Source organism: Canis aureus, chromosome 25 (assembly GCF_053574225.1).
Source record: "Canis aureus isolate CA01 chromosome 25, VMU_Caureus_v.1.0, whole genome shotgun sequence".
Lineage (NCBI taxonomy): Eukaryota > Metazoa > Chordata > Mammalia > Carnivora > Canidae > Canis > Canis aureus.
In genome coordinates, this window is record NC_135635.1 from 35,242,750 (window position 1) to 35,267,507 (window position 24,758).

A 24,758-nucleotide genomic window follows, 5' to 3' on the forward strand; every position below is an offset into this window, starting at 1 on the left:
AGCACCCTTCAGACCAGGGCATGATCCTGGAGTCTCAGGATCAAGTCCCATGTCGGGCTCCCTCCATGGAGCCTGCTTCTCCCTCTGCCTATGTCTCTGCCTCACTCTCTCTGTGTCTCTCATGAATAAATAAAAATCTTAAAAAAAAAAAAAACCTTGCTTTTAAAAACAGAATTAAGGTCTTCTAACTAGCTAGTTTGGTGTGTACCTTAGTTTGTTCTACCATGGTAACTACTTACAGGGAGGCAGTCCTGTGGTAAAAGAGCTTCCAAAAATAAAGGCAACCAGAGGCAAACCAAGAGTTAGGGCCTCCTCGGAGGGGATATCTCAAAATAAAGGGATGAAAAACTATAAGAGAAATCTTAGCTCACTTGGGGCAAGCATTCATACTTATTTTTTTCCCTCTGTACTCGACTTTAAACTCTGTAAGGGCAAGGAGTTTGGTCTGCTTTGTTCATTTGGTATCCCCAGTATCCAGAAGAGGGTCTGGCACAGCACAGATAATCAATAATATTTGTAGAACGAATGAATGAATGAGATTATTATTATTATTATTATTTTTTTTTTTTTTTTTTTTTTTTTTAATGAATGAGATTGGATAGTAGAAGTGTTTTGCCTACATGGCATGAGCATGTTCAAATTGCAGGTGAATATTCCTGAAGGGAATATACCGGTCACAGGACAGCTTCTGGAGGCAAAGATGCTATTACCCGAGTTCGGTGTCTTTTCCAGTCCTGCTGCTCCACTGGTACCATGACACTCCAGTTTTACCAAGGACAACAGTGCCCACAGTCATGACCCTGACACAGGACCTCTACAGTCCCAATGTCAACTGTAAAAATTCACTGTGGAGAAGATGGGAGAGTGGAGTGATGCCCTTTACCTCCTGGCCCAAGTGAAGCCAGAATGTGCTGACTCTAACTTGCAGCAACTTTGTAAATACTGAGGGACACAGCAAGCTGGAGGAGGGGAAGGAAGGGTTCTCATGGCCCTCAACTCCTCCCCATGATCTTAGCAACCATCCTCACTGGAGGAGAAAAGATAAGCCAGCAGATATTCCCCTAGGGCTCCCCAGCATCCAGCATCATAGTCACCTGATTCCCTGAATTATCATGGGGTGAGAGCGAAGAGAAGCCTGCATCCTCTGTCTCTTTTTGTTCTCCACTTTCAGCAAGCAACCTTCTGGCTTCTGAAGAGGGGTGGAGTAAGAGGAGGAGAATATCCTGGGGAGCATTACCATGCCAGAAAGAGATGGCAAGCACAAATGTGCCACCACTGAAGCATCAGGAATCCGCTAGGGAAGGGCCAAGGTGACCCTCCTCCCATGTCGTCTACAGCCTGGAATTTGCGCCCTTGGGACAATATTCAAGCCAGAAAACCTGGCATTTCTTGGACACTGTGATCAGGGTGGGAATCAGGTGACTCATTCTCCCCAGCTGGCCCATCATGCTGTATCATCTAGGCTGGGTGGCAGCACGGGAAAGACAGACAAAAAGGAAACGACAGGTGTCGGCTGCTTTGGAGACTGGCCCCAACAGCACAAGTGCGTTGGCCCTGATCTCTGCCAAGCTGCAGTAGAGGATTCGGGCAGGGAGCTGGGAGAGGCAAGGGGCAGAGCCGGTCTCAGGCAGAAAGGTGAGAGACCTCAACCGACCTGAGCCAGAGGCAAGGCAGGCATGAGAGAACAGGACGGGGGAGAGGAGAGGATGGGATGAAGGCCGGATCTAGGCAGTAAAACGAATTAAGAAAAGCAGCCAACATTGGGGAAAAAAAAAAAAAAGAGGAGAGGCTCTGTAAAGAAAGGAAGAACATACAGCCTAAAAGCAAAGCAGGGACAGAGTCTAGCTCAGAAACTGCCCAAAATTTAGGACCTATGACAATACTAAAAAGAGGAGATAAGTGTGAAGTCAGGGAGACAAATGTTCCCAAGAAGTCCCCTTTGCCTCTTAGGAGATTGGCGGACTCTGCCGGGAGCGCGCAGCGCCAGAGGTCGGGGTAACATGTCTTGGGGGGACAGGAGTCTCGAGCTTTTCAAAGCCATTGGTGGGGGCGGCGAGGGGGAGACTGCAAAGCAGCTTCGCGCGCTCGCCGCGAGGGACAACAGGTCCAGAGCTTGCCCTCGCCGCCCGCCGCCCGCGCCCGCCCGCCCCCAGCCGCGCGGACACTCACGCAGGTGCGCGGGCAGGCGGATCGAGTCGTCCTCCATCCTGAGCGCTCGGGGCACTGGAACATGAAGTGGAGTCGAGGAAGCGTAACTCGGCACCGGGCTCTCGGGAGGCGTATATGAAATTCGTTCCTGCTGTTAAAAAGAAGGGCAGGAAGAGGGGAGGGGGAAGAAGACAATGAAAGCTTGGAACTGACTTGGGTGTGAAGTCGGGGCGGGGGCACCTGGGCCCTGGGGGAGCGGGCCTCAGCGCAGGCCCCCGCGGCCCCTCTGCAGACGCTCCACGCAGTTAGCTGGCCTCCCGGTCTCCAGCATTTAGGATTTATAATGAGCCTCTGGAAAGGCTGAATGTGGGGCTCCTCCTTTGGACTCGGGTCAGTAGGTGTCCGTTTTCTCCTCTCTGCACTAGTTGGTTTGTTCAAGGAAAGAGGCGAGACAAGGTGGAGGAAATGAAACAGCGTGTCCAAGAGAATGGCTCTAAAAGACTCCTCTTTCAAAAATTACTTGTCCAGGTCACATAACTAATGTCACCCATACATTAAAACCACGGTTCCTCTTCTCTGGCAATATCCCCAGCTTCTACTATAGATACGATTCTGTACTCAGGTCCCCTGAGAGGTAAGCTCAGAGTGATGGCTTCTAAGTTCTAGATTTAATTAATAAATCTACAAACAAGATTCTTCTGTGCTCTCCCTATCTCGTTATAAACCAAAAATATCCAGTGTTTAATTTTTTTCCTCCGTAGCAGGGTATTATCTGCAACATTAATGGCATCTCCTTGCCCTTTCTTTCTCCAACTCAGAATCGATACTTCCTTTCCTCCTGAAGTATTTCAGAGCTCATTCAAGAACCGTCTGCATTTAAGGCAAGTACTGTTTAATTGAAGATACTTATTTAACTGACAAGAAAAGGGGGAAGGCGACTTCTGCAGATTCACTGTTTAAATTCAAACAGTGTTTGTTAGATCAATTAAAACAACTGGATGGGATGGGAAGGATTATTACTAGCTTTAAGTTAAAACGCAGCAAATAATGGCAAGGAACCAACTATTATCAGCTAGAAGAGCAGTGCAATTTGCATCTTAGATCAACTACTTTGACTTAAAGTCCATACATAAATAAACATAACTTCCATTAGTTTCTCTAGTCCAAATGTGCAAAGTAAAGTGGAACATTACAAGGTACAAAAATTAGTTGGGGGGAGAAAGATTAGTAAAACGCCATCATGAAAACAAAGATCAGAAGCAAAAGAAAAATCACAGATGAAAATAAAGCAAAGGGGGTATTTATGTTTTGGAAAGATGGTTCTCTAACATTTTATATTTCATCAAATGTGAAAAGGGAAACGGGGGAGTCCCCCCGGCTCTATAACCAAATTAAAGCTGCTCTTCAGCTCAGAGCCTGGAAAGTTTGGTGGTTGTGGTAGGAAGTTTCGATTTTAAATGAATATATACATATTTCTGTAATTTCCGAATGGAATCGCTGTACCTTCCCTGAGGCATCCTCTACCAGCAAATAGGGCATTTGGAATATTTCTGTTTAAGCATACATCCCATACTTTCCTCGTGAACTTCTTAATTAAAGGCAGGCACACACATCCTAGATTTCATTTCTGTATCGATCAAGATGTCTGGTGAAAGGTCACCCAGGGGCAAAAGCTTCAATTCACTTTTCTTGAACCTTAGCAAACATCACTCCTATTTTGAGCAACCCTAGCTTAAGGCAAAGACATCAATGCACCTATGGTAAACATACAAAATCTGTTTAGGGGTTTTTCAAAGTGAGATAGGCTTTCTAAGCATTTTAAACACAGTCTGTTTTTCTAATTTAACAAATTCTCCACACACTTCAACCCTCAAAAAAAACAAAACAAAACAGAAAAAACAACATACCCAGTCCCAATATATGTCTAGATATCTTATCTGCCGTTAACTTTATTCCCAGAAATAGCTTTGTTTTGTTAGGGTTTTTGCAGAAGTGAAACTGTTGATGAAGAAAACACAGTGCAGCCAAAAGTTTTCAAATGGCATGGCACAAGTGCGAGAAAAAAAAAGAAGATGGCATTTCATAATATGATGACTGTCTCTTAATGCAAGGAGAGACTCACCAGATCCTGCAACTGGTCTCTGTGACAGGCCACATCATGCCAGCTCCTTCGCCCCTCACTAAATCCATCAAGGACAAAAATGAAGGAGACCCAGCCCCCAAAACGGATTTTGCTTTGTTTCTTGGGAAATCTACCTCCAGCCTACTGATAAGGGTCAAGCTAGGTATCAGCTTTAAAATGCATATATTCTGACTGCTAACTTGTCATTGCATGTACTTCTGTGTGGCTGCCTGTCCTTCTGCTACACTGAAATGCCACACTTCAGTGCTTGCCCTGGGATTTTATACCAGCACCCCCATGTCCAAACAATTCTAGACAGAGACAGATTCTAGATTCTTATTCCTGACGATGGTTTCTACTCAGCCATACTCCAACACCAAAAACTTGGGATGGGAAGCCCTTTTTAAAAGGTTCAAAGAAGCAATTTGTCAGTTATCAGAAGAGAGGATACCTTGACCAAGAAGGAGAAAAGCAAAAATGTGCTTCTAGGACTTTGAGCAATTTGCTAGCGGCCATTACACATCTACCCTGACCCTGGATTCGGCAGCCAGCAGAGCATTCAGGGGACCCCAGAAAGGACACTGCCCAGTACGTGGGCTCCTCTCCTAAACAGAACAAAATACACGCTTGGGAATCCCACACCACAGGCTTCTTTCCCTTTGTCTCTTGTTTTTGTTAATTTCTAGAGCGACTCACAAGGTTCACATTTTTTCATCTATTCCTACAATCAGGCACTTAGTATCTACAGGGCACAACCTGCAGACTACTAGAAATTAGAAATAAGAATAAAATATTAGAAATGAGCAATTAGAAATAGGAAAAAGAAAAACACCACTATCTCAGATGGAGACATCTAGACAGTGAGGCTTAAGGAGACCAACATCCAATTTCTCAAATCACGGAAATCTCTTGGTCCTCACAACTGCTTCTGTGGTCTGACCCCAACAAAAGGAAGGGGAGTACCTGCTTACAGCACATTCACCTCAAAAGCAAATTGTCAGTCCGATGAAAACCAGAGGTGTTTTATTTTAACATTTTACAGAGGAGATAACAATTTTCCCAAGAGGATTATAACCACTGCTCTAATTAAATTAAAATGCTACAGACAGTGATATTAATGCATTCAAGTGTTGTAGGGGGATAAACTGCTGGTGGAGGTCAATGATGTGACTGAAAAGGCCGTGATGTGGTTACATTATTGTTTAGATGCTAAAAAAATTAAACGTGCTGCTCTCAAATTTGCAGACACAATCTATCAAACCAACCTGCAGAACAAAAGGGAGGCACTGCCATTTCTAAGACCAATTGTAATACCTAAGGAGGGGGGGCGGGGAGCAGCACACAAAGCTCTGGAAAGAAAAAATAAGGCTAAAAATAGTTTTAGGCAAGGGATGAAATGTAAATTTCACTAACCATTATAGAAGGCTTTTTTCTTTCTTTCTTTTTTTTTTTTAATTTAAATGGAATATGGAGTAGAGTTGCTGCAAGCATTTAACTACCAGAACCAAAATGAAGTCTATTCCCTTGTCCTCCTTCCTCCCCCAAACCATGAAGGGCCAATGAAGGGTACCCATTGGATTCTGCTCATTTTTAAATCAAATAGTTAGGAACCTATGACTATCATGTAAAATAAACTTAAACTTATGATCCATAGGAGAATGGTATTTCCCTCCCCTCTCCTTCACATCCCATGGCTGCATATTACAGACTAGAAGAGTAAAAAAAAAAAAAAAAAAAAAAAAGACTATTCTTATTACCAAGAGTCTTCCCTTTTCAAAATTATTCAACATAGAGCTTCTATAAATCATTGGGATCCCCCTGATGCATTGACACATTTGTTTTTGCACCATTAGTTCTTTAAAGAAGCTGAAGGGTTGAGACACTTAGAACCTGTTGCTAATTATTAATTTTTTAGAAATAAAGATAACACGTTTCTGGAACTGAGAAAAACAGACACAAAGTTTGGTTGTACTTGCAAAAAGATGGTTCATAGGTAATCTTAAAGATTCCTCAAAAGCTGAGATATCCCCAATTTAGCAACTTTTCCCCAAAATAGGCCCCTCTCCTGAATGCCCAATGATGGTTTCTGAAGCCCGTGTATAGTCCTGAGGGGGAAGTGTGCCACTCGAACAGAGTGGTGACCATTTCTCAGGAAATGAGAGTGGAAATTCTACAGGTGCCCTTTTCATCCTGCTGCAGTCTGGTGTCCCTTCATTGCAATGAAACTAGCAACTCAACCAAGATGGAAAACAGCAGGCACCAGAGATACACTGGACACGCTGTGAATACTCAATCTTTTGAAGGAAGGGGCTCTTTTCCACCCTGCAGGTTTTTAGGAAAGCTGCCTGAGAAAGCGGAGGCTTGTACTCTACAGTTTGTCTTCCACAGACTGAAAAGAAGAAATGTCTCCTGTAGGAAGTAATTTACCGAGCTTCACTACACTGGAGGTCTGAATGCACAATTACTGAAGTACCCTCAGGTGTCTGCAAAATGATGCAAGGTGGTGGCTGGAGCTTTCATTAAATAAGCTTTCATTAACCAGAGCGATCCATACGTCACCCAAAAAGTGAGCAAGACAGAAAGTGGAGCTGCACAGTTTTAAAGATTCTTGGCACAGTGGATGCAAACAGACACACACAAGAACCTGAACTAACATTCTCTCTTTCACTGGCAAAACTACATTGAATATTTTCTTCACCCCCAAGGTAGCAAGATCAACTTAAAGAACTTGGGAAAAGATACAAAAACACCAGTCTACTTTTCTCAATCCACACTGTACATGGAGCCACAGGCCATGCATGGCAGTTTTGACATCTCCCCAGAAGGAAGGAAGACTCCTTAGGATCTGGGATATACCTCGGGATCGGAGGTGTTCAAACATGAACTCTGAAGGAGAAAACTGGCTCCATCAAATCCCAGCAGTGACGTTGCGATGCTACCTTTCCATCCCCTAGAGGCTCGGGAAGACCCCTATCCCGGCGGCCCAAGTAGTCCCTCCTCTTAGCGTCCAGCTGCTCTGCTGAGAGAAACATCCCTCTGGGTGCCAAGTCATTATATTTGGACAGCTCATTCAGCCTTTGGCTTTTGATGTGCTTGCAGTAATTTTAGGAGGGAAAAAATGGGGATACTCTGTAAAAATTAGGATAGGTGGAGCTATACTCCTCGTCCCTCTGGGCTTCCGTCCTTGTCACCCAGATGCCCATTTAGCCCTTGGAAGGGGGCAGGGTGGGGTGCACCCAACAAACCACACACACACAGACACACACACACACATACCAATGAGGAGATCTTTTTAGGGGCCTGGCTTTACTGGTCTGAGATGGGCTCTTGCTTTGGACATTTGAACAGGTGGGTTTATGCAGATCCCTGTATATTTACAACTGAAACAGCACCTTTTCTTATCTTCCTGGCCTAAAACCAGAAGACAGGATATCGTGCCTGTCAATCAGACACAATTAGTTACAGCATCTTAAGTCTTCCTCTTGCCCAGAACAGTTATCTGTGCACAGCAAAGTGAATAAAAAGAAGTGTGAGCAACAGGCCCTGTAGTCAAAGACCACTGTAAAAGGTCACAAGGGCATTTTTCTCCTTACGGTTGTTATGAAAAATACTTCAGCATTCTTCAAGTGTCCACTACAAGCCAACACCTGCATGAGGTATTATGGGTACTGCCACTGTCAAGTCCTCGAATATCCAAGATGGTCTCAATATCTAAAATTCTGTGTCGCTTTACCCACACATATACACAGGCACTCATAATAATACTTACACACCTCAGAGTGTATGTGCTGCTCTTAGTTGGGAGCTGCTGTCACTGCAACCATCAGGAAGGGGCACATTTGGAATACACTTGCCATGAAGCCTTTACTTTAGACTCCCAATAACCCGGCAAGGAAGGCATGATAATCCCCGTTCCACATGAGGAACCCGACCTGAAGATCACAGGGGTTAAGTAATCTGTTCAAGTCTCCAGCTCACGAGATGGTATGGCTGGTATACACAGAAGAATAGGATACTACATTTAAGTAGCAGCAGCCCATTGGCAGTGGCTTCCTGACTGAGGGGGAAATCCCAAGAGATAAGTCCAAGCTCGTAAGAATCCTTGCAGTTCTGGAATATTTCATCACTTTGTGCCCTCATTCCTCACAGAGCTGTGTAGGGTTCCTGAGAGTCACTCAACAGAGCTACCTAGGCCAGGGTGCCAACTTTCTGAAGCCTGTTGCTTATCCTATTGGGAGCACAGATGGGAGGGAGTAAATGCATTTAGCTGAGGAAGGGACTAAACACAATGTATAAGAGAAGTTCTCCTGGCAAAACCTCTGCATGGAAATAGCCATTAGAATCCATCCAGGTATTTCCTGTGGGACACAAACCTTAGGTCCACCAGGGCCTTTGCAGATTACCTGTGCCTATGATGACTTCACCTGGTACCGAAATCTCACCTGAGATAATTTCTGAGTATAAATATGTTACTTTTATTTCTAGCAATTTTTTTTTAACAAAAACCAAACACAATTCCCCTTAATCAACTACTTCCCATTTCTCTAGGGAACAGCAAATCTAAATGTACAGGTGAGGCACACAGGAGTGGTAAGGAGGACAGACCCTGTCAACATTTATTTGTACCTAGAGTGAGAAGATCTGTATACCAAGAAGGAGCTGAGTCTGCCTCCAGAAATCAGAGTGGCAATCCCCTGATGCTTCTCCAAGAATCTCAAGAGGCAGACTCCATGCTCTCAAATGAGGACTTGGTAAAGGTGCTAAGGATACACGTGGCCTGTGGGGAAGAAAAGATTGAAAGGATCCTTCTAGATGTCTTTGAATGTGGGAAGGATTAGTATAAGGTGAAGACAAGGCTCCCCTGTAGCACCTAAGAGGGCAGGGCCAGCAGCATATATACCTGTGCACTAGTAAGTAATACGTATATGTTGTATCGTTCCCCTCAAGCTCGTTTAAGTTGAGGCTCGAAGGTGACTCTACGGGGGTTCCTACATGGGGAAGAGACTCAAATAGAACTTGAAGATGTCTTATGACTCCAAGATGCTGTTCTATGTGATCTTGTATCCCCTGGCAAGTCAGAGCTTATTAATTACAATGTGCGCAAAACAGACCTAAACAAACCTGATCATTACAGTCCTGCCCTCTCTCCATCAGAACTCCCCAAGTCCCCTCACAGGATTTAAGGGTTCTGCCAACTATTATTAGAAACTAATCCCTAGAGCTAGAAGTCAACCCTTTAAGACAAGCATCAAAGCAAAGCAAACAAAACTCAAATAGATTTCTTTATTGTTCCAATTTTTAAACATTTTACTTAAGATCCTTTCCAACCCAGAGATGGTATGAATTTCTTTCCTCCTTTTTTTTTTTTTTCCTGAATTTCTTAAGTATTTCTGACATGAATTGTAAGCAGAATCTCAAGCTGTGATTCCTTTGCATGCCAGGTTGTGGTTTCCAGGGAGGTCTATGCTTGAAGGATGCTCAGCTCACTCGGCTGGAACCCAGTGCTAACGCACTTTAGACCTGAATGGGAAAATTAAAGGCGTGCGCTCCGTGGTCCCGACTACACCCCTCATCCCTGCCATGATGCTTTTGCTCTGAGCAGAGATTAGGTGAGCTCACCAACATATACATCATCACTCTCGGAAACCCTGTGAAAGGGCATGTCCTACTGATAGTGGGTTGCTCCAAGGTAAGAAAGGTGGTATGAGTTTATTTATACACAAACCAGCAGGTGTTAGCTCTGTGAAAAATAAAGTCTTGCTGTGGGATTTATCCAGAAATGCCTCTAAGCTTTGGATCAACCTTTTGAAAGAGGGTCACTAATCCTTTCTTCCTAACTAATTCTCATCACAAAAGAAATAGGTACTTAAATTCACAGCAGCTTATATCCTGGGCACCACAAAGTGGCCAAGTTCGGCTCTTGATTAGCTGCTTTCTCCTCCATTAATGCCATTCCCCTTAATGATCTGGCTATTACAATTAGCCAGGATGCGGTGTCCCTGCCTGGGGCTAACAAGTAATGAACTGAGAGAGTTGCTATTGAGTTGTATCAAGGATGCCATTAGAGAGTGCTTCTCAATTTCTCCCCCCAAAGGAGAGGCACCTTCCCGTCATGTTCCACCTGTCCTGTGACTGCTCTCCAGAACACTCACAGTGCCCTGGGGTGGGAATGAAGTTCCCAGGGGTCATGGGACCTTAATACCTAGGCCAAGAAAGATCGAGGGTCAGACTTCTGCAGAGCCCAGAGGCAGAATAAATGGTTAATGCACAGGCTCTTGCTTCAAACCTGAGCATGAACCATTTGTTCCCTCCTCCTCTTCCACCTGCTGCCTCATAAACCCTTCACCCCTCCCCCACACAGCTTTCTGTGTTACTGAACCACTCTGGGCTCTGCTCATCTTCATTTCTTCCTTGAGCGGCTGTAACCTGGAAGTCTTGTAAAAGGAAGAGAGAGAAAGAAAGAGAAGCTCTGGCATGAACCCACAACCCCCAGCTCTTTGCTGGGGGTGGCTGCAGGGGAGGCAACCCAGACCTCCTCTAAAAGGAAAAAGATACTTTTTTTACTGTGGAAATTTTAGGTTTTCAAGATCTGATACAGAGCAAGATTTACATTCTAATTCAGATGATGGTAATCCAGGAATACTGAATAAAACTGAATGAAGTCTCTAAAATGCAGTGAAGCTGTCTGCATGAAGTCCTACAAGTTCCTAACTGGACTCAGTCCATTTCCCGTGAACCAGGAGATATACCCCTCGCCCCCCACCATGCCTCAATCTGTAAAGCAGAAGTCTGGGTTATAGCCACTACCATGGTCAGATTGAACAAATTCCCTTGTTCTACATGTATCAGATCATTCCTGGGCTGCCTCAGGCGGAAAAATAAATATAAATAGAAAAAACCCTGTAAACTATACCTAGAGTAACAAGCGCAAACTAGATCTGGGTAAGATTTATATCTCTGGAAAATGTTGACTACCAAAATAATTTCAATGGCACCATGTAAGATCACTATACTTAAAAAGCAGCATAAAGGAAATAACCTCTCCTTAGCATTGCCATCTGAGAAACTGGCATACCAATACCCAACTTCTACTGTCATAGAATATTATTTTAAAGATAAATGAGGTGAAGCTTGTAAAATATTATGAGTTTCTTCATACAAAGGCTCTCTATAAATGCAAGGCTTTATTATGACAAGGAATTTGAGAAGTCCCAAATAAAGCATTACTTTTTTGTGTGTGCTTTAAGAATTAAACCTGTCTTTGTGATGTAAAATGAGAACTTAATTAAAACCAAGACATAATTGACATGACTTCACTATATACCTCACTGAGGAATTAGGGCAGAATTCTTCTCCCATCCCCCCAAGCCTCTACACCTCTAAAAAGTATCATACAAACAACCTTGAACACTGATTACCATCACACACACCCCCGTTCCTCTTTCAGAAAAACTTTTCCAGAAGTCATAACCATTGTGGCAAGAATCTTCAACCTCTACTACCGATGCTTTTCAAAAATCTTAGAAATTCCCCAATTCTTAGACACAGGACTTCTGATAGGAACTCAGAAAAGGCATCTTCTCCTTCACTGTGGTCATGGTTACAAAGACTGTGGGGTTTTGTTTTTGACAATGGATTTCTGGGTGTGTCAGAGATGCCAGCAGTGCTTATCAGAATACCAACTGGCCTGAAATAAGGAAATTCCTATGCTACACTCTTGAAGCCCTGTTGTTAAGACTATTTTAATAAGATCTGTGCCTTCATTAAAACTATTAGGACTCCACAGTATAGGAAAAGTACGCTTGAATTTCCACATACCTTCAGGACTCAGGATCAGTTAACAATCAAGGAAACACACATTCTAATTCTTCATCAGGTATTCTGAATCTTGGCTGTACAGAAGAATCATTTGGAGAAGCTTTAAGAAGAATAAAAAATTCTGGGGCACCTGAGGCACCCTTTGGCTCAGGTCATGATCCCCGGGTCCTGGGATTGAGTCCTGGGTTGGGTTCCCTGCTCAATGGGGAGTATGGTTCTCCTTCTCCATCTGTGCTCTCTTTCTCAAATAAATAAATAATCTTTAAAGAAGAAAAAAAATTTCTAGTATCCAAGTAAATCAGCCAGGCATCCGTATCTTTAAAGTTCTCCATACGATTTCAATACACAGAAGGGTAAGGCTGAGAATCACAACACAAATAAATCTAGTACATCAAGACACGTTAACTGATCATCTTTCACAACAGTTTTTCAGAAACCTTATTAACCAATCTTCTAATTGTCCTTCCCTCCTGACTGAGTTGCTACTGTTCTGCCTTTAATCATAAAATGGAGATTATCAGTTTAAGTCAGGAAGTTCCTGATTGATGACTACCTGACCTACTTGGGAACAACTTCCCCAGACAGGTGTGCCTGCACTGGTTCCTCTTTCCTCCCAACTGCCTCTGGAGTTTCTCCCTAAACCTGCCAGCAGGAAGGCTGGGCTGTTTTACTTTCTGGAGCTCCACGTGGAGCCTGTATTCTCAGCACTGATGACACTTGAAGTGTGCAGCAGGAGCAAGGCAAGGTTAATGAAGGAAAAGCAAGAATGAATGAAAACCCATCCCACTTCTGGCCTGCTGTACCTTCCCCCTCTCACACTCAGAAGGGTCTATCTGTTTTCATGTGCTTGGGCCCCAGGTACCCTTCTTGCTCAAGAATGAATCCGCATCAAATTGCTTAGAGACCGGGAAGCCTCTTTGGTGAGGGGCATGGTCCCCATGATGGTGGTCAGGGCTGCATCTGTGCCATTCTAAAGGGGTGAATGGGTCCCATGTGCCCCCAAAGTAACCCTGCTACTAGTGGTTAGGTCTTTATTTTTGCACACGAGCTATCAACCAATCATAATTTGAAGAAATAACTTGAACTCCCAGCAGCTAACTTCTTAATAAAATCTTAGAACCCTAAACTAGTAGAAATTTTCAGCCTGCTAAAGCTCTTTACCAAGATACCCTTCAATTACCAAAAGCCCTTCAATTACAGGCTGTTCTAGCCTCCTAGCATCCCTAGGAGTCATGTCACCACAACTAGTACAAAGCTTACTTGACAGATGTAGGAACTGACATTGAAGGGTTAACAAGATTCTTGAATGAAATCACATACTGTTCTGGATAAAGCTAGCAGCCCTAAGCTCAAAGATGTCATCTTTCTCCAGAGTTACCTTCTGCCTATAATGCTTTTTAAACTCTTGGTCATTGTGATAAAAATCTGGGTATAAAGTGGCCCATAAGGGGAAGGGCGGCTTACTTAAGAACCTTGCTGAATTACTTATTCATTCCTTGATAGAAACAAAACACAACAAAAAACAAAAACAAACCACCTTCGAAAAAAGCCACAGGAAACTTCAGTTCTTCCTCTAAAACAAAATTTTCAAGTTTCCAAGCAATCTTTGATGTTATTAGTATTTTATCGCCTCTTCCTTTAAGCAAAATACAATTCTAAAACAGCGATAGCATCATGGCAGGAATGTGACTTCAGCATCTGAAATTCACTCAGGTGTTGAAACTACTACAGCGGATAGTAATTCTCTTTACATCTTTAGAAAGCAACTTGCAAACCAAGCTGTGAAAGCACACTGCAGTATCACCACCAAGTCAAGCCTCACCAGTGGTGTCAACAACAGCTCGAACGCGGAGCTGCCAACAACTGAAATCTATAAATAGGAAGATCTGGAAAGTTTAACCAAAAAGTTGAAATAGGGACTCCGAAAACCACTTGGAGCTAGTAGGGTTCAAACAGAAGCTAGCAGAGGCTAATATTTCCTTTAATGCTATGGAATTCCCCTTTAGCTGTATTTCTTTAGGTTCCTTGCCATAAGCAAATTAAATCCATGCTGACGATCACCAAGGTTTCTCCCTGCAGAAAGAGCAGGGTATGAACAGACACAAATGACAAAGCACTAATGTAGCTATGTGTTTTCATGAGAACCAGTGGTTTCTGCATGGGGTGAAAACGTATTAGAAAATCATCCTGAGGGCAGCCCTGGTGGCTTAGCGGTTTAGCGCCCCCTTTGGCTCAGGGCCTGATCCTGGAGACCCGGGAACGAGTCCCACATCGGGCTCCCTGCGTGGAGCCTGCTGTTCCCTCTGCCTGTGTCTCTGCCTCTCTCTCTCTCTCTGTGTCTCTCATGAATAAATAAAATCTTTTTTAAAAAAAAAAAGAGAGAAAATCATCCTGATTAACACAAGCAAAGCTACCTTTCTCAATTGACTTACTGTTAATAAGACCTGTTTTCCAATCCTCAGTTATCTTGAGCCCATCCATATAAAAAAAAAAGCATGATGGGGCACCTGGGTGGCTCAGTGGCTGAGCATCTGCCTTTGGCTCAGGATGTGATCCCAGGGTCCTGCATCGGGCTCCCCACAGGGAGCCTGCTTCTTCTTCTGCCTGTCTGTGCCACTCTCTCTGTGTCTCTCATGAATAAATAAATAAAATCCTTATTTAAAAAAAAAAAAAGGCATAGTAACACAATGGGGAAAGCAGGTCTCTAGCTTTGGAAGTCCAGCAACTTTCTCTAAAGCAACACTAATAATGCTTCCAGTGGGTCCCATAGGACATTGTCTAGACCAACACGATTCAGCAGAAATACAATGCGAGCTACATGTGTAATTCAACATTTTCTAGTAGTCACATTTAAAAAAGGGACAAGTAAAATTAAATAACGTATGACATTTAACTCAATGTATCCAAACTAAAACCAATAAAACCAATAAAGTTATTGAGATACATTCTTTTTTTTTTTTTTCATACTAGGTCTTTGGAAGCTAGGGTCTAGTTTATATTACAGTGCAACCAGACACCAAATTTTCACTGGAAATACTTGATCTACATTTAGATTTCACAAAATTCACAGTTGAAAAGGTAAATTCACATATCCAAGCTGTTCCAAACACACTTAAAAGATTTTTTTAAGAAAAAAGTACATTTTTAAATGAAAATTAATTAAAATTAAATAAATTAAGAATTCAGTATCTGTTGCAGTGGCCATTTCCAGTGCTCATCAGCCACAGACAGCTACCAACAACTGTACTGCATATTGCGGATTAGATGCTCGGACAGTGAGTACCCCACAGGAATGAGTGGAGGTCACCAGGTATAATGCAATCCCATATCCTTTCAGAAACATCATGAACTCTGGGTAGACAATGACTACAGATGACCCATGTTCCTCTTCTTGCATTTCTTCAATTGCAATGATCAGTCATAAGAGTTCTCTAAACTGGAATCCATTTACAGAGAAGGACTAAGGGAATAGAGGTACTTCCTGCCCCTGTACTCGGTGACAATGAGCTTCTCAGCACTCAAAAGAATACAGAGGACTTTGGATTCCATCAAGAGAAGTTTTCTACTTTCTTCCTGTTATCAATATCTATCTTCCTCTCCAGCTCACTGGCTCACTCACCCTTTTTGACTACTTAACAAACTTCCCTGGGAGCTGAAACACAAGTTTGTTCAAGACGCCACTTTGCAGCTTCAGCTTTCCTCACCAACACAAATTATCACCACATTGCAACTTTCCCTCATTTGGATGCACTTGAACTTGGCCACAACCTTTCTTAGGTGATGCCTAGAAATATAATCCCCCCTGCAACTCCTAAAGACTTGGGCATTCTCCTTAAGACCAATCATTTCTCCCATTTACAATTCTGAACCATAAAACAGAGGTTTCAACTTCTAAGAAGACTCTTTGCACTCATCAGAGTGCAAAATAGGAGAAAATAGGACTAAAGTGGAAGGAAAGCCCTATGCAGAGTAAATGATATGATTCTAAGTTCCTCGAGAGCAAGGCTGGGTCTGACCCACGTTCATCTGCCTGGCTGCCTTGCTGCAGCAGGGGAAACAGTGGCTGAGAAGAAACATGGGTGCCCTGGCCTGGGACTGATGTTCTACGAAGGACATCCTTACATCCATCCCCCCCATAAACTCCATCTCTTACTAAGACTAATCTTACAGGGGTTTTCAGGTTGTTTGTTTTCTTAGATTTTTAAAATTTATTTATTCATGAGACACACAGAGAGAAAAAGGCAGAGACACAGGTAGAGGGAGAAGCAGGCTCCATGCAGGGAGCCCCATGGGGGACTCAATCCCAGGACCCTGGAATCATGCCCTGAGCCAAAGGCAGACAGACACTCAACTGCTGAGTTACCCAGGAGTCCCAATTGTTGGGAAGTTTAAATGAAATGATATATATGCGTGCTATGTAAGAGTTGACAATAAAATATTTCTCCTTAAGGTTTTTTTTTTCCTCCCCTAGACTTTAAGCTCTTTGAAGAAAATAAAACTTGTTTTTCTTACTCATCTTCATATTCTCAACACCTAGCAGTGTCAGGCATGTATTCATTGAGTCATATCTTTTAGGAAGATCTTCAGATCATTCACTTGCTCATTCATTAGTTACACACATACTGTGTGTCAGGCTCTGTGCTTCGGAGAGTGCGGTCAACAGCACAAACATAGTCTGCTGCCACTTTTTTAAGTCTTTGTGAGAGAGCAATGTCATGTAAATAATTAGAGTAATGAACAACTCTGGTTCTTGAGGCAGGATTTACATTTTGGAAACAGCCAAAATTACTTGGCTTCAAGTCTGATGAGTACTTGCAATTGCTTTTGGTCAGATACAAAGAATTGCAATAAATCATTATAACAGGTTCTGAAAGTTCTAAAGGAGGGGTTTCTACAGTATTTCTGGGGAAGGATGGTGTTACTGGAATAAGTATAACCACATTAAAAAGGCCTCTCTCATGAGGCAGCAGAATTGATGTGATGGGATCATAGTATAGGTAAGGTGTTCCAGGAACCTCCTGGATAAGTCCTAAAAACAAGTCAGATAACTGGATGAATGGGCAGTGAACATGTCCCCTGGAGGGGAGAAGTAAAAGGAGATGAAGCAGAGTTGGCAGCTTGTAGCAAGATTCTTATGTGGATAGTGGGACTTAAAACTTAACCAGTAAGTCACTAGGTAGCCCCAGGGGAAAACACAAGACAAAAGATGAGTTTGTTTTGGCACCAAGAAATGCTCTTGGTGAGATTACTGAATGAGGCTCATTCAATTCATGCATGCATGCATCCATCCATCCATCCATCCATTCAACAATGAGTGCCCAGTGCTAACCAACAGGCACTGCTCTAAGTGCAAGGGGAACAGACAGGCAAGTCCCTGCTCACATGCAGTTTCCTGCTAATGTCAGCCTTCCTTCCTGAGTGAGTAGGAGGGTCTGGGACTCCAGTGTGCTATTGGGGGGGTTGAAAAGCAGGTGAGGGTGAGCTGGGCCCCAGTATGGATGTAGACACGGGAAAATGGAAGCCCAAGCTCCCACAAGCCATCAATCCAGAAACAAGGGACTGTGAAGACAAAACCTAGACCCAGACTCAAGAGCAGATCTGCTGAGGAAAGCAGGCGTGTCCAGATTAGGGGGTGGGGGTGGGGGCTTGTTCTGAGACAGGAGGAGAAGCAGGACAGGAAGCCCTGAATGGGCAGTTGAGCCCATAGGGGAGGGAACTGCTTAAAGCTGTTGATGATAGAGCTAAAATGATAGATAGAGCTAAAAACCTGAAATCAGCTATAACAAGTTGTCTTAGCATCTTTCTTGAACCAGAAAGTGATTGACAGGTGATGTGAAATAACTGGGTTTTTATTTGGGTGTTAAGATACGCCAGGTCGTGTGGAGCTTTCTCCCTTACCCCTTCTTGTCCTGAAGTTTAGGTGTGACACCTAAACACTCAAGGCCAGCCTCTGACAATGAGACGGATTTCTTTTTCTAGTCTCAATCAAGGAAAACGCTGCCTTATTCTTCTCTTCCCAGTGATCCATCATACACATAAAACGTTATAGGACAGGGCACCTGGGTGGCTCAGTGGTTGAGCATCTGCCTTCAGCTCAGGACATGAAGGTCCTGGGATCAAGTCTTGTGTTGGGTTCCCCACAAGGAGCCTGCTTCTCCCTTTGCCTATATCTCTGCCTCTCTGTGTCACTCTTGAATAAACAGATAAAATCTTTAAAAAAAATAAAATAAATTTTCCAGCAATCAAATAAGTGTGACACTTTAATCCCCATTTTATTTTTTTGTAACTAATTATATGTATTGCTGTATGAGATGTCCTAGCCAGCACTGTAAGACAAGAATACGAATAAAAAATTTATAAGAACAAGAGAAAAGAAGTGTCATTTATTGATGGAGAATATGATTTTCTATATAGAAAATCCAAGTTAACTCAGAATTAATTGGAGAGTTTAACAATGTTGCTACAGATGAACCTCAAACACAAATTGAAAGTGCAATTAAAAAAAAAATCAGTAGCTACAGTAGCAATTATAGACGTGACAATAATCTTTAAAACATTATTTGAGACCTTTATGGGAAAAATGTAAAACTCATAGACAGGGAGATTGATTACAATAGGGAGTTGTTGTGCAATCCATAGATTCAGTCCAACTTCAAACAAAACCCAACAGACTTCTTCCTTGAAACCGACAAGTTGGTGCTAAAATGATATAGAGAGTAAGAGCTCTAAATACTCCAAACAGGAAGAATGAGATGAGGGATAATTTCTGCTTCCAGCTGACGCAGACAAAGCAGTGTACGTGTAAATAGTGTTGGCATCGTGTGTTCCTCACAAGGCAGCACACGGATACACAGCACGGACAGCACCTGCCTTGCCACTCACATGCAGAACCACAGGACCAGATCAAATTGATGCAACTTGACTTATGCTCCTAGTATGTTCCTTCTATCTTATAGAACTGCCTTCGGGGTTTAAACCCATTTGAAAGACTAAAATATTGGGATTCAACAATGTTACATGACTTGCCTAAGATTAATAAGTGAAAAGGCAGTCTTTGAACTCAGAGCCTATGAACTGAGGATCTTTCTTCCATGACAAGTGAGGTGTGTATAGTTCACATAAACATGTTGTCTCTTAAGTGACTACTTTGTAACTCTAAAGGAAACAATGTGTAATGTGGATATCTGAGTGCTGGCACAAGCATTCCTTTTTTAGCCTTACCCCTACTGCTCTAGAAATCATGTTAGGTGGCACACCAATTCTGATTTCACTAAGAAATAAGTCCTCCAAAGACCAGCTTCCTTAGCCTTACTTCCACAGGCATCAAGAAGCCACACACTTATTCAACTGGAGATCCTAGACCCCCATCCTGTGCTGATGTTGGGGCTAAGGTACTTTTAAGCAGAAGTTGCCACGTGAATGTTGGTCAACCCAAAAACACCTACAGAGGAATGAACTGGCTTAAGCAGCAAATAAACACTGGTATACATGGCACTGGAAGGAAAAAGAGGGCTTGGACATGAGAATGGGAATCTCAGAAAGGGGCCATATGCCATGAAGTACCTAGATATTTTGCCCATTCTTATTAAGTAGAAGATGAAGAATGGAGCCTTTAAGTTTTCTTTTAATGAACTTTTAAAACTTATTTACTTATTTATTTAGTTGAGAGCATGAGCACATGCACATGCGCACAAGCGCAAGCAGGGGAGGGGCAGAGGGAGAGAGAGAGAGAATCTCAAGCAGATTCTGCACTGAGCACAGAGCCCAACAACATGAGGCTCAATCTCACATCCCCAAGATCATGATCTGAGCTGAAATCAAGTCAGATACTCAACTGACTGAGCCACCATGGCGCCCCGCAATGACATTTTAAAGAGAAAAGAGTTCATATTGTTATTACAGAAGACATTAGAATGTCGGTATCATGTTTCCTCTTCCTTAGATTTCTTCATTTAGTTCTAAAAATATTTTTTTTGCCAGTATAAAGTGGTAGTTAAGAGCTATGGTGTGGGAGCACCCCGGTATATTTTCAGCCTTGGCTCTGGCACTTACTGCATGACCTTGTACAACTTTGTACAAGTTACTTACACTCTAGAAGTCTCAGTTGCTTCGCCTACAAAATAGGGTTATAACAACACTCGTTTTACCTTAAAAGGCTGTGAGGACTGAAGGACATAATACACTAGAACTTACCATAGGACCTAGAACATAAAAAGCTCAATAATTATCAATGACAGGATGCATGGGTGGCTCAGTGTTGAGCATCTGCCTTTGGCTCAGGTAGTGATCCCAGGATTCTGGGATCAAGTCCCGCATCAGGCTCCCTGCAGGGAGCCTGCTTCTACATCTATGTCTCTGCTTCTCTCTATGTGTTTCTCATGAATAAAAATAAATAAATAGATAGATAGATAGATAGATAGATATCAATGACAAGTGTACATGGGCCAAAATTGTGGTAAATCATAAAGACGTATAGGCAAACACACATACAGATATGGTCATTTCTGAGATGGCTTAGTGGCTCTATCTGTGGTAGGTTCACAATATCACATAATTACACTTAATTATTACATCATTACATAAAGGACTGTTTGATGCTACTGTAAAACTATTATCTATTATAGGATTTAAGTCACTTTTAAATCATCTTTTTTTAAGCAAGGGAAAAAAAAAACAGGAGGAAAAAACCAACAGGAAAATGGAATCAAAAGAGCTAATTGCTATAAAGATGCTGCAACAGAAGTGTCCACTGCTAGGTCTACATGTCCTGGCATGATCAGATCATCCATCTACTGGATGTGATAGGTGCTCCCGGAGAGAGAGTTCAGGTAATTTCTTTAACACTATTTTCAATGCTCTACTCAAAGAGAAAACATGCTTTGATTCTTTTTTTTTTTTTTAAGATGTTATTTATTTATTTGAGAGAGAGCACATGAACAAAGGGAGCGGCAGAGGGAGAGGAAGAAGCAGACTCCCTGCTGAGCCAAGAGCCCAAGGAGGGGCTCAATCCCAGGACCCAAGGGATCATGGCCTGAGCTGAAGGCAGAAGCTTTACTGACTGAGCCACCCAGGCGCCCCAGTGCATTTGATTCTTTTGATTAACATGTTAGTGACTACAGCTGAAACATCCAGGGGCCTGCTCAATGGAGGTTTCCCACTGTGCCACAACGATCAGTTGTCAGCTTTACCTCCATTTATAGATCATCTTTTCAGTATCATTGAGCATGGGGGTGCTCAATTGTGCAAGGTGCCCAATTATGCACACATTTCATTTCTTACGCTAAAGTGACTGGTTCTTTGCTAATGACATCTTTTCCCCACTTGGTTCCATAACCATTCAGGGGCACCGTGGCCTAGTACGAGTTGTTAGGAAGAAAGCTTGGTATAATTATTCAATTAGCACCCACTCACTGTGTACTTACTGGCCTTTACCTGTAACACCTTTCCTGTAATCTCTAAAAGTAACAGCAAAGAACAAAAACAAGGTGACATGTCAAGGAGCATGGTACAGGGGGAAGGGTTAGGAGAAAATAAAGGGCTAAAGTATATTCAACGCCTTCTATGTGCCAACAGTAAGATATGATACCCTTTGGTTTTATAAATGAAGAAATCCAGCCGCATCAAGCTTACAGACTGTGCTTGCCAATGCCGCACAACAAATGGTGCTAGAATTCGAACCAAGGTATGTTGGATTCTAAAGCTGTGATCCCTTTACATTTCCTCCCCAAAATGAGGAGTAAGGATCTTTGGCAAAAGGAAAGTGGCATTATGGGCTCATGTAAGACAGTAAAAAATATACTGGAAAGTTTTTGAAAGTTCTAGTGTTTCACAAGATGATCATATATCTGGAGCTGGACAGTTTGAGTAGAAGAGAGCATATTCTGACAGCCAGGGTAATGTACTTCAGCCCACTGCCAGGGTGCCCTAAGAGCAAGGGTTGTTCTAGGTCCTCTAAAGGCAGAGAAAGGAAAGGCCGTCTGTGTGTCGGGTCCACCTGGAGAAGCACGGCAGCCGCCCACTCCCTCCTCGGCACTGACAAAGCAGCACATTCAAACAACACAGCACAAGATGGTAGAAAAAGACGAGGTGGGAAATGACAGGTGGAAACGCCCTAAGTATGTCGAAAGATTCAGACTTAAAAGGAAAATGTTCTTCTTGTGAGTAGAGCTTATTAAAGGGGATGGAGTCCATTTTCTTGGTGACTACTCCTGCTTCCTACTTCCTGCCTCTTTCCTCATCATAACTTTGAGCAGAAAGGGGCCCTAGAAATCAAGACCAGCATCCTCATTTTTCAGATGAAAAAACCTGAGACCAACAGAAGTATGTGAAATCACACTTCTTGTTTCAGAAATTAGGCAGTTATCAGTTCTTGTTTTCGCTTTTCACCATACACCATAGTAAGGAGCCAAAGGGTAGACAGAAAACAGAAAAAACAAAACCAAAGAAAACCCCAAGAAACCAGAAATTTTACTTTGTACACACAAAGCTGTATCTACCCATCTCAAATTTGCCCTAAGTCCATGACTAGTGCTTTGAATCCTCTTCCAAGTGGCATCCAAGGTTCGCGTTGTGTCCTTCACACACGGAAGGGAAGAACCGTGGGGTGCAAGGATTTCTCTTCATTCGGGGCTACCTGCACTGATCACCTTCTTGGATGACCAACCATCCTGGTTCCCCTCCCCCCCAGGGGGCTCAGGGGTTTGCTGGGGTGTGGGATTTTGGTGCTAAAATCAGAAAAGTCCCAGGGAAACCAGGACACATGGGTCCTCCTACCGCTGCAGTAGGGCCACATTCTCATCTGAGCTCATGAACCCAGACAGATAAAATGCATTTAGCTGGAAGCTGGTATGACACCAGCAAAATGGTTGCTAACATTTCAAGTTTTTAAGAAAAGAAGCAGGATGAAGATTAATTACTATAAAGGGCTTTGAGCCCTTGGGGAGGAAGGTATTCTCAAAGTAGGAAGTGTTAAGTCCATAAAAGAAACAATATGAGAATGCAGTGGGGCTTTTTCATACCTAACAAGTATGACTAAACCTCTGAACACTTCCTGTTCCGTCCCATGTTTTTCTGAAATTTGCTTTTCCTTATCGGCCAAGAAGGTAGAAAAAAAAGAACTGTTCTCTCTTCTCTTCTTAAGAATAATGGTGGGGAATTTCAAAAAAAACCCTCCAAAGGCTTCTAAAGTTCAGCAAATACTCGCTTTCATATACAAATATTATGTAGAAACAAACAGCACTCTTTTTCCCTGTAAGCTTCCTAAATTCTTGCAACATGTAATCTGAGGTAAGCAGAAAACCATCTGATTAGAAAAGATCCATTCTTGCATGTAAGTAGCACCCATTCAGTCACCCATCTAGTGATATTTTCAATAAAAAATGTGTTATTGTAGGTTGCCTGGGTGGCTCAGTAGATTAAGCATCTGCCTTCGGCTCAGGTCATGATCCCAAAGTCCTGGGATGGAGACCCACGTCAGGCTCCCTGATTAGCAAGGAGCCTGCTTCACCCTCTCCCGCTGCTCTTCCCCACCACTCATGCTCTGTTTCTCTCAAATAAATAAATAAAATCTTTAAAAAAAAAAAAAAAAAAGTATTGTTAAACACCGTGCCAGGTGCTGAGAAGACAATGCTAACTGGGGAGAATATATTTTTATTTTATATAGCACAGTATCCTAAAAAGAAAAAAAAAATGCCTTTTTGGACTGATCCCTGACTATCCTTGTCACAGTGGAGGAAGAGAGCCACCCTAACATAAAACTTCACACCCAAATATTTCTCCTAGGCAGCAATTCCATCCCTAAGAGCAGTGCCACAGAAGGCTTGTCTCACTGCTGCTTTTTTTGGGTCACCAAACACACTGGAGGCACTCAGCCTAGAGAGGGCAAAAAGGATGTGAGCCAAGGAGGGAGCTACCCCAGGGAGCGTGTTGATGGGTGTCCCTACTCCCAAAAACAGCTTACACCTGCCTGTACACATATTTGGGAAAGGCAAATTCTCCCACCTTCCCTGATGTTCTAGAAGCATGACATGTACAAGATAAAGTACTTTCCCAGGGAAGGTGAAAGAGCAGCCCTTGGAGGGGCCCAGGACGCATGGGAGAGGCTTTCTCTCCTATTTCCACTTTAATGGGGCTGACTGTTGTACCATCCCAGGCAAAAGAGAGAAATCAAATCAAGTGCACAAGTTCACTCTCATTCTTCAGTGGAGACAGGAGCCACCACCAATTGTCTGCACCTGTAGGATGAGTTGAAAGGACTGAGAAAAGAGGGTCATGGCAAAGCAGGGTGGGAACAACTGTTGGCCCAACTACATGGCCAGTGCAGGCAACAATGCCACCCTCACCGAAGGATCCACAGTCACTGCTCTCAGCTTAGCCCCCCGGGCTGCGATGGACCTTCAGTCTTGGACTGAGAAGTTCAGGTCCTGCCTGTATACGGACCTCCTGGGAGGTACTGACTTGTGCCTTTGTACACACTACAATTGGCTTCTTTGAGCTTGACAATCACAGACCAGGAGTCTTACTGGACTTCCTCTGTTTATACAAGACTTGTCGAGCCGGTTATGCTGCTTTTCTGCCACCTTTCTTTCCAGATGCCTCTAAAATGCCAAGCTACCAGGAAGCAAGTGAGGAACAGGGTTTTCTCACCATGATCCCACAGACCTACAAAGAC

General features: G+C 43.0%; 1 protein-coding gene across 5 annotated transcripts in view; it reads right to left on the reverse strand.

The window, feature by feature from the left end:
- The window catches only part of ETV6 (ETS variant transcription factor 6), a 234,856-nt gene that overhangs the window by 140,636 nt on the left and 69,462 nt on the right, over positions 1–24,758 (reverse strand). For 3 of the 5 annotated variants that reach the window (XR_013364305.1, XM_077871049.1, XM_077871051.1), the window contains exon 2: positions 2,170–2,299. The exons of 1 other annotated variant lie outside the window; for it this stretch is intronic. Coding sequence is in view for 3 of the 4 variants with exons in the window: in XM_077871049.1 (XP_077727175.1) it covers positions 2,170–2,299 (130 nt within the window). In the remaining variant the exon portion in view is untranslated. The remainder of the gene's footprint in view (positions 1–2,169; positions 2,300–24,758) is intronic. One more of the 5 variants, XM_077871050.1, reaches the window with a different exon arrangement.